We start from the raw sequence: 11,134 nt of genomic DNA, 5'->3' as shown, positions 1-11,134 counted from the left end.
GTAGGGATGTTGGATGTTTTGATTTAAAACTCGATAGAGCTTCAACCTTAAATCATCATCTGTTTGGAAGAAAATTGACCCCACCTTCAGCACCACACATTGGAAATTTCACCTTAAAACTGCTGTGATATGTATAATCATATCATTTTGCAAAAATGTTGCCACAGTCCCATAATTTTCATGAGATCAGGCTGGATATTTTTTCCATAAGTTTTCCCTTAACTTTTTATTAATTTGTGAACACTATATAAGGATAAAAAAAAATAAAAAATTGATTCAGACTGATTCGCTTATGAATCACAGAGACAGATTTTTCAGACCAGACACCGATTCATTGATAAGAACCAACTAAAAAGAACCATTTCTTCACGAATCAGATCTAGCTACTTCTGTCATGAACTCCCATGAACTTGAGAGAGTGAAGGAGAGAATCGCTCATAAATCGAACATCACTATGACTTGCAAGCAAATTTGACACAAGTGCCATATCTAGCCGCTTAAATATTTTAGAGCAGAATGTACCTAGAAATTGTATAGTCTCTGGAGACTTTTTAGACTTTTCCAGGCCTGGAAAACTTCATTTACAAATTCCATGATATTTCTACGTTTTCCATGACTGTGGGAACCCTTATGATGGTATCCGTATGTACAGGTGTATCTCAATAAATTAGAATGTTGTGGAAAAGTTCATTTATTTCAGTAATTCAACTCAAATTGTGAAACTTGTGTATTAAATAAATTCAATGCACACAGACTGAAGTAGTTTAAGTCTTTGGTTCTTTTAATTGTGATGATTTTGGCTCACATTTAACAAAAACCCACCAATTCACTATCTCAAAAAATTAGAATACATCATAAGACCAATAAAAAAAACATTTTTAGTGAATTGTTGGCCTTCTGGAAAGTATGTTCATTTACTGTATATGTACTCAATACTTGGTAGGGGCTCCTTTTGCTTTAATTACTGCCTCAATTTGGCGTGGCATGGAGGTGATCAGTTTGTGGCACTGCCGAGGTGGTATGGAAGCCCAGGTTTCTTTGACAGTGGCCTTCAGCTCATCTGCATTTTTTGGTCTCGTTTCTCATTTTCCTCTTGACAATACCCCATAGATTCTCTATGGGGTTCAGGTCTGGTGAGTGTGCTGGCCAGTCAAGCACACCAACACCATGGTCATTTAACCAACTTTTGGTGCTTTTGGCAGTGTGGGCAGGTGCCAAATCCTGCTGGAAAATGAAATCAGCATCTTTAAAAAGCTGGTCAGCAGAAGGAAGCATGAAGTGCTCCAAAATGTCTTGGTAAACGGGTGCAGTGACTTTGGTTTTCAAAAAACACAATGGACCAACACCAGCAGATGATATTGCACCCCAAATAATCACAGACTGTGGAAATTTAACACTGGACTTCAAGCAACTTGGGCTATGAGCTTCTTCACCCTTCCTCGAGACTCTAGGACCTTGGTTTCCAAATGAAATACAAAACTTGCTCTCATCTGAAAAGAGGACTTTGGACCACTGGGCAACAGTCCAGTTCTTCTTCTCCTTAGCCCAGGTAAGACGCCTCTGACGTTGTCTGTGGTTCAGCAGTGGCTTAACAAGAGGAATACAACAACTGTAGCCAAATTCCTTGACACGTCTGTGTGTGGTGGCTCTTGATGCCTTGACCCAGCCTCAGTCCATTCCTTGTGAAGTTCACCCAAATTCTTGAATCAATTTTGCTTGACAATCCTCATAAGGCTGCGGTTCTCTCGGTTGGTTGTGCATCTTTTTCTTCCACACTTTTTCCTTCCACTCAACTTTCTGTTAACGTGCTTGGATACAGCACTCTGTGAACAGCCAGCTTCTTTGGCAATGAATGTTTGTGGCTTACCCTCCTTGTGAAGGGTGTCAATTATTGTCTTCTGGACAAACTGTCAGATCAGCAGTCTTCCCCATGATTGTGTAGCTTAGTGAACCAAACTGAGAGACCATTTTGAAGGCTCAGGAAACCTTTGCAGGTGTTTTGAGTTGATTAGCTGATTGGCATGTCACCATATTCTAATTTTTTGAGATAGTGAATTGGTGGGTTTTTGTTAAATGTGAGCCAAAATCATCGCAATTAAAAGAACCAAAGACTTAAACTACTTCAGTCTGTGTGCATTGAATTTATTTAATACACAAGTTTCACAATTTGAGTTGAATTACTGAAATGAACTTTTCCACGACATTCTAATTTATTGAGATGCACCTGTATATAAGTGGGTTTGAGGGAGAGTTTGATGTCTCTTGTAAATAAACACACTCAATCAGCAAAATTGTTGAGCCAATAAAAAGATTGCCAAGAACACTCGCTGACTGTTGAGTCAGAAACACAGTCACAAAGAAGACAAAGACAATATCACATTTCCCTTTTAACTCTGTCTCTCTGTCACACATAGACATAACCAGCCTCCATCTGTGTATGTGTGAGATGAAGAGCTTGGCTTTAATCACTTCGCATTGGCGATCAAACAAAGTGGCCAATATGCTCGCTAATGGACTGTCAGATAGACGAGCTCCTCTAACAGAGACAAACTCCCACAGCAACCTCCCCGCTCTCTCATTTCCCTCTCTTCCTCCACATACTCCACCGCTTTCTTCTTTCATAGTATCCTCCTTCTTCAAATACGAAGACTTAATGGAGATTTGGGCTTGTGTGTGTGTGTATTTGGCTTATTAACTGCAGTCAAAGTTAAACAATATGAGAGAAACTGCACAGAAAAAAAGCCTTTTGCTGACAGAAGGAACCACTCCATCATTTAATTTCTGTACTTTTCTCTCTGTTAATTAATTACCTAGCCAAGATAATGGTGTGCTTGATTTAGTGTCATCACTGTCATAACTCAAGTGTGAGTCACTATAGCTGAGTCAAATTAATAAACAAAACATAAAACAAAAAGTGCTAATCAATCAATATGAGATATATCTCTCAGGTATTAGCAACAACAACTGTCACTGTTGTTTTCCCACATTGTAAGATCCATATTGAAGTCTTTCAAACATGTATTTTTGTGGTTTTATTCATTTTTTAACTTCCTCACACATTAAATTGTTTGATTCTTTTCATTTTTGCCATTTACTTGCTCTCCCTCTCTTCACGTGTCGGCCGAATCTTCATTTCCGTGAATTTTAGCGAATATTGCCACCCAGTCCAGGATGACCACTCAATTCCATCAGCGTAAGAAGTGTGCTGTCCGCGCAGATATTGACCATTTAGGTTAGAGGTGTGGCAGTTGCGATACCACCAGGCGCCATGGTAGAACGAAGCGCAGTTGTTCTCTGAATGATCGTTGTCGCTATCTTTCGTTGTAAACTTCATTCCGTTGTGCTTTAGCAAAGAATCCCCTGTTGATTTGTCACAAGCGGAACAGTGCCACACACACACACACACACACAGAGAGAGAGAGAGAGAGAGAGAAGGAGGGGGGGGGGAAAGCAGAAAGAAGACAATTAAATTTAAGTTTATACAGAGCTGACTTGCATTATTCTTGAAATGCTCAAAAAACACACAGAAACCCTTTTCACACAGCACACACACACACCAATGTACACAAATGACTCCAGAAGCACATGCACACACAATTTCCAGCATACACAAGCAAACTTGCCTCATCTCTGTGGCCGAGACAAATGGCAATAGCATTTTCAGCATTTTATATAATTTCAATATGATTTATGCATGTAAAGTTACCAAGAGTGTCCAGTGACTTAGAGAAAAAAATCAAATTGGTTCTCTACGTGTCTCTGGCTCTTTCCCTAACCTTCAAGTATATTTTTCATCAATTAAAAAAGGAGGGATGACTTAAGGCCAAAGTATACTTGGCGTGTCCGCGTTACTGATCGCTCTGCACACAGTATGCGTGATGTAAATTTAGTCATAATCTAGTCCGCGGGTCTGATCGCACGCCACACAGATTTTCTTGACTCGCGGATGCGGTCATCGTCTGTGCGCATCGTCGGCGCATGCACCGGCCATTCACTAAAAGAGTATCACAAAGAAGTTGTAGTGGGCATGCGTCAAACGCGTTCGTATTCGCTTGTGGTCAGAAGAGTATGCTTACAAAGACAACACGGTCGATCCGGAACACACAAAAACGAAGTATACCTGGGCCTTTACTTTGTATTGAGTTTAATTATTCTCATTAGTGACCATTTAATCTGTTCAAACCCTTTTGATAATCCTCTTTGAAGCTCTCTCACAAAAACACATACGTGAAGATGTAGATTTAGCTGAACAAATGTGTCTATTCATGCTGGTTTGTACCTAAAGAAGGCACTTCTCCACATTTGCCTGAAAGTCTCATTACACATCAAGCTACAAAGTCTCCAAAAAATAAGTATGAAATTTCGAATCTTCGTTTTTTTATGTGAAATACAGCTAATGGAGTTTATGAAGAGAGTTTGCTAAGAAAGGTCTTAAATGGTTCAGTGGAGCAACACACACAATGAAGTGTGTTCTCATCACCAAAATAAATGTATTTTGTTGTAACTTGAGAGTCCTAAAGTGACTTGAAGTTTTTGGCAGGAGGGCTGGGTGGCGATTTGTGTGTCGCCCTATAAACTGTATCTGTCAGCTCAACAACAACAAAAAAGGGAATATGTGGGTGTAGTTCAAATGAAAAACTTTTGGGAACCTGCGGCTTGGCATGCTATGGACCTTATTTACAGTAGCGCCATTAGCTCCTACGAGGCTGTGAAGGATAAACTTGTAGTCTCTTCAATGGGTTGTACGGTTGTTTTGGGTTGTTCTGCTGTCAAAAAAAAAAAAAAAAACTGTAGACAAAAAAAAACTCTAGAAAACATAAGTTGCTAAAGATTACTTGTAGATGTGATCTAGGAGCTTAATACAACTTTATTCATTGCATGCCATTGAAGAGACTGTAAGTCTATCCCTTGCAGCCTCGTTTTCATTCACGTCAAAAATCAAATACGGCGCTGCTGTGAATAAGGTCTATTCTCAATCTTAATCTATTTTAACTGCATTATGCTGTTATTTAATAATTATTTTTGCAAGACTTTTGACCTCATATTAATTGAGAGACTTCATGGAACATTTGTAATTTTAATTCATTTGTTACAGTAGGGGCAAAAATGTGATTAAAATTGGTAGAAAATTTAAAGGGATAGTTCACCCAAAAATAAAAATTCTAGCTTCATTTACTCATCCTAGGCTGCAGCACCAACAGCGATCCTACATAGGATAAATGGGTATAGAAAATGGATGGATGGATGGATTTACTCATCCTCATATTGTTCCAAACCCATATGACTTTCTTTCTTCTGCGGAACATAAAAGGAAAGTTCAGGCAGAATGTTAGCCTCAGTCACCATTCACTTTCAATGCATCTTTTTTTTTTTCTTTTTTTTTTTTTAAACAATGAAAGTGAAAGGTGTTTCAGACTAGCATTCAGCTAAATATTTTATTTTGTGTTTATTCAGAGGAAAATCATATGGTTAAGAACAACATAAAAGTGAGTAAATTATGACAGAATTTTCATTTTTGGTTGAAGCATTCCTTTAAAAGAAATGGTGACCAGTTACAAGACTTAAGATATACACTTTCTATTATACATTCAAATAAATTTGAACACAGCTATAAAAGAGCTGGAAAATAATGTTCCATGGAGACAGAGAAAAAGACAGGAAAAGAGAAAGAAAAGGAGTGTATGTGGATGAGTACAAAAGAGGTAAATCTCGGGTGGTACAATGCAGGGGTTTTAAACCTCGCTGGGATTTCATAGTCCTTGTTCAGCACCAGTTTGTGTTTAACCTTTCATCCAGCCTAAAAGAAAAAGAACAATTCATAAAAGAGGATCTCATTTCTTGAAGGAAAACAGTAAGCCTCCATTCCTCCTCTCTAACTGTCTCTGACCTTGAAGTTTTCCAATCTTTTGAACCACAGTCATTTTTACTCAATAAAGTCAAAGACAATACGCTGAGAACTGATCCTAGACCAGCACTCCATTTTCCCTCTGCAAACAGGCATCATTCAAGTTTGACAGATTTTCTCTGCAGCTATGGGAATAACAGATTAGTCACACTAGAGTCATTGAGGGCCTACAGAGAATACTTGTATTACTGCCGTTCACATTTCTGCATTCTGTCTATCAAGACATGTTCTTGCAAAACCCTCCGATTCGGTCACCTGCTCTTGGGAATATCTGTTCATTTGTCATGGGGATAAAATAGTCTCAAAAACCCATCAGGTGATGTGCTAATACCATGTGTGACTGTTTCCATAAGCCCTTCAATATGTGCAACCCACATAAAACAGTCACCCTAATGCACTGTAGGTGTGCAGATGTATGCGTGGGGTTGTTTGTGCTCACACGCTGGTGTGAATACCGAGTCACCTTGACGCTGTCTGTATTTTGAGATGTATTAGGCCCCACCAGGCCAGTCCAGAGGAGAACTACCTGCCAAAACTCTGATGCAAATAATCACAATAATAATCTCAGTGCTGCGATTAGGGGAGAGCTGTCAGGCAGCAAGCAGGAAAGCCAGCAGCTCAAGGGCATAAAGACATGCCCAGCAGAGACCACCTGCTCACCTGACAACAGGCACTACAGACATAATCCAATTCAAGAATGTACCTACTGTATGGACAGCACATGTCTCATGCTCTCTCTTTATGGTGTATTTACTGTCTCTCTCCTTTCCTTTCCTGTCCTCTGCTCAAACTCAGAATGCACTTTCTATTTCTGTTTATCTTATTGCTCACTAATGTTTCATACAGGGCTCCAAGGAGGTTTCCAATTTGGTTTGTGGAGATGCATTAGTCTGTGTTCTTGACATTTGTCTAAGTCAAAGGTAGTAATCGATTGGGAGGCATTTCACCTCCTGGATGTGCATGGGTTTGTGTGTGGTGACTTTGGAGAGGAAGTGTGAAATATGTTGTGTCAGCGAGAGAGAAAAAGTGGCTAAAGAGTGTATTAAGTGCTGTGATTATTATGTCTATGCCATCAAGCACTGAAACGGACAAATTATCTGAACAAATAAACACTTGTTTGTACTGTTGGCAGAGATTTAATCATGTTAACTGATTTGCATACAGTTAAAGTTAAAGTTGAATATTAAGCATATGATTTAAACAAGGCATACTAATTGCACAATATTGAAGATATTGACCCGCAGTTATTGTTTGAGAGAGAGCGAGAAAGAGAGAGAGAGGTTGTGTCTGTTTATATTTAGTTTTGTGTAGCCAGACCTTTGACTAAACGGCATAAGCTAAACTGTCTGGCCTTCCTCACTTAGACAGGAAAAGACAATCTAAAAAAGGGACCAACTACAGTACATTTTGTTTATATGTGCCGTTTGGAGTGGAACAATCTGAAATAGATTATACCACAATAATAAATAATCGTTTGAAAAGAAAAAAACAATTCACACAACGCAGTCTCTGTGAAAGGTTGTACAGAAAACACCAACAAATTTAATAAAAATAGAGAAAATTGTGTATAGACTAATTAAGCATTTGGCTAAATACTGCCTATTTCAGAGACATTATTTAGAAAACAAAAAGTAATATACCAGTTCTGCACATCTAGTTAACTTGCTATTACAGGAAAATTCCAGGTTCAATACAGTTAAACTAAATCGACAGCATTTGTAGCATACTGTTGATTACCATTATTTCTAATCATGCCTCCATCTTTAAAAAAATAAAATAAAATAAAAATCAAGGTTACAGTGAGGCACTTACAATGGAAGTGAACTGTGCCAATTTTTGGAGAGTTTAAAGGCAGAAATGTGAAGCTTATAGTTTTTAAAAAACACTTACATTCATTCTATAATTAAAACTTGTGTATTATTTAAGCTGTAAAGTTGTTTAAACTGTCGTTTTTATGGCCGTTTTAGGACTTAAGGTTTTACAGCATTATGTTGCCATTGCAACAGTTGTAAAATTGGATATAACTTTACATAGAAAAGGTTGCTAAGAGATTTTATCACACTAAAATCTTGTAAATGCATATTGTTTACAACTTGTGGTTATACTTATGAAACTTGTAATTGTAAGTGATTTGTGCTGTTTTTTTATTTATTTTTTATAAAAGTCTAAATACATTTGTTTGGTAATCAACATTATGCAACAAGTTCTATCGATTGAGCTTAACTTGTGAACCTGGCATAATCCTTTAAGTGCCTCAAACAAAACTCTGAGTATCTTTTATAGATTTGATGCCACTACATAGACAACTACTTCGGGAAGTTGTGTAAAGCCAGTCAATCAGATTCAACTGTCAAATTCAGTCATCACTTGCCATTTTTCTTTGCAATATGCATCAGATAGTAAGTGAACAGACTATGGGCGGTCCATGGCCATGTTATCTGAGACTGAAATTAGCATGTGTTTAATATGTAAGTGTGTGTGTGTACCTGCAGTGCCAGAATAATCAGCGATGGTTAGGGGGTAACCATCATCCTCTGGATCAACAGAGAATAGTCCAACTCCAAAAACGCCATACTGCGCAAAAGCTGTGCTGTTCTCAAAATCCTCAAGATCTATACGCAATTCATAGTTCCCTTGGATAGACAGAGCATGGATCTGTTTCAAACCTGAAAGAGACAAAGATAGAAAAAGAGTAATACATTTTTATTAATTTCCTGATTATTTTTGCACACATATAACTATTAACGGTGTAATTGAATTAAGAGGGAAATGTGTAAATTTGTATATACAGTGTGTCCTCACTCTCTGTGGTTTGCACAGGCAACAATGTAATAAAAAGTTAAATATTGCTCAAATATCTTTTTTATTTGCAGAGCAAATGCATACTTTAAAGATTCATTCAAAACAACTATGTAATAAAGTTGCATGGACAACCAAAACTTGGGGGAGATTCACTATTTTCATGTTCTGTTGTTTTCATATCACATTTCAAATTAGCACAACTCATAAGCAGCCCACAGGAAAGGTTTTGCTGCACCATCCCCACATATAAATGCATAAATAAATATTTGAAAAATTAACCTTAATTTGATATATTGGACAGTGTGGCTATATACTGTTCATATGGCTAACACTTTACAATAAGATCGTATACATTAACATTAGTTAACGCAGTAGTTAACATGAACTAACAATGAACAAACCTTTTACAGCATTTACCATATACTAATACTATTTATACTAACTTACATATACTAATACATTTTTTAACATTAACACTAAAGTTTTAAGTTAATGTTATGAATAAAGTATACTATATGTTAACATTGTGAAATGCATTATGAACTAACATGAATTTACAATAAATAATAGAATAATTACAAATTACATTAACCAATATTAATTAATGCTGTAAGAATATTGTTGATTGCTAGTTCATGATCCGTAATGCATTAACAAATGTTAACATATACAACCTTATTGTAAAAAGATAACCTGCATATGGGTACTTGGAAAATTAAGAGGAAGACAGCAAATAAATAACATGAAAAGCAGAGTGAATGAAAGAGTAAAAAGGGAAAGAGAAGAGAAAAAAAGTTGAAAAGCTAACAACAGATTTACCCTGAAACCAGTACACATGTACGACACATAACTGCTTGCAGGCTGGCTTATGAGTGCATATAAAACTGACAAGAGTACTTGCCCCCCCCCTAAAAAAAAATAATAATAAAATAAAATGCTTTATTTTTGAAAAGACATAAATACACCTGATACTTTCACATGCAATTGACATAATTTTAATTCAGACTTAATTAAAACAACTGAGACTCTCCCTGATTCTGGTTCAGAATAATTAAACATTGAGAGTTTTTTACGTCCTTCTTTTCCAAAGAAAGGACCAAACAGATGAGTCTGTGCTTGTGAAACTCAGGTACGCTCTAATTTTAATTAAACATTATTGTGAGGATATTTTAAAACTAAGAACTAAGCTGCATTTTGTCTCAAATGATCATACTGATTGGTCAATTAAATAGCATGTGGGAATGTGAGTCAGATTGTGTGTTGTTGGATGCCTTTATCAGGTGAATGTTTCTTCCTTGATTATTTCAAACTTGCTAGAGCAGGGAAACATTTTTGTTCTTTGTTCATGTGATGTTCATGTTATGGTTTATCTAGTAAATACTGTATACTTCCCTTAATGCATTTTTTTTAGCATATCTATGAAAGGTGAAAATCATCATAGTAAAAATCGTAACACTTTACAACGAGTTTCTATTTGTTAACATTAGTTAATGCATTAGGTACCGTATCATGACCAATGAGTGAACAATATTCAATGACATTTTACACATTCATTAATGTTAGTTGTTAATTTATCAAAATACTATTGTTCATTGTTTGTTCGTGTTAGTTCATAATGCATTAATGCTAACATATACAACTTTAGATTAATAAATGCTGGAAAAGAACTGGTCATTGTTGTTTATGTTAACTACTGCATTAACTAATGTTAACAAATACAACCTTATTGTAAAGTGCTATCCTAAATCGTAATTAATACCTTGAATAATAGCATAGTCTCTTCCTTGAACTCTTCACATAATCATAATTACATTATGTAATGTTGGTGGGTGTTATGGTAGCAATATGAAGGCATAATGTTTAATATGACAAGCAACCTTTCATCAACATGATATACACACTACAATTATATAGCTAAACACAATTGTCAATGTCAGGAATGATCAATGCAATTTGATAACCACAAATACTATTTTATAAATAATGGCATTCATGGTCAAAGAAAAATGTCCTTAAAGTTACATCAGGGGTGCTCACACTTTTATGGCATGAGATCTATTTTTTAACATCAAAATGATATTACAGTTAGATCTACTGTGCACAACTGAAATATACATTGTAGGCATTGTTGTCAAGATACCAACATTTCAGTAGTAACCAATACTGATAATATTTGATGAATTGAATCTGCTTTTTTGTCCTGGTGTTTGCACTTCCTTCAGGCATAACTGACTGTGTTTCTAACAATACCACGCTAAGGGTACGTTTACACAACAACGATGTACTAAAAACGGAAAAGTTTCGCGTACAGACGACAACGTTGTCAAAACGATCCCCGTTCACATGGATCTGCGAACACGACTAAAAAGGCTGTATTATGCACGCCAGGCCAGAAGTTGGCGATGTCACCTTGTAAAGAAACACTAT

At 36.6% G+C, this 11,134-nt stretch overlaps 1 protein-coding gene across 3 annotated transcripts in view; it reads right to left on the bottom strand.

Annotated features, from left to right (window-relative positions):
• Positions 1-2,981: 2,981 nt before the first annotated feature.
• fibcd1b (fibrinogen C domain containing 1b) overlaps positions 2,982-11,134 on the bottom strand; it is a 181,923-nt gene continuing 173,770 nt past the window's right edge. For all 3 annotated transcript variants that reach the window (XM_051696547.1, XM_051696546.1, XM_051696548.1), the window contains 2 exons: positions 8,392-8,571; positions 2,982-3,360 (listed from right to left, as the gene is read on the bottom strand). In XM_051696547.1, the coding sequence (XP_051552507.1) occupies positions 3,092-3,360; positions 8,392-8,571 (449 nt within the window). In that variant the 3' untranslated portion in view covers positions 2,982-3,091. The remainder of the gene's footprint in view (positions 3,361-8,391; positions 8,572-11,134) is intronic.

Source organism: Myxocyprinus asiaticus, chromosome 4, assembly GCF_019703515.2.
Source record: "Myxocyprinus asiaticus isolate MX2 ecotype Aquarium Trade chromosome 4, UBuf_Myxa_2, whole genome shotgun sequence".
In the NCBI taxonomy this organism is placed as follows: domain Eukaryota; kingdom Metazoa; phylum Chordata; class Actinopteri; order Cypriniformes; family Catostomidae; genus Myxocyprinus; species Myxocyprinus asiaticus.
The sequence above is the reverse complement of the archived record's forward strand: the minus strand, read 5'-3'. Positions and strand labels throughout refer to the sequence as shown.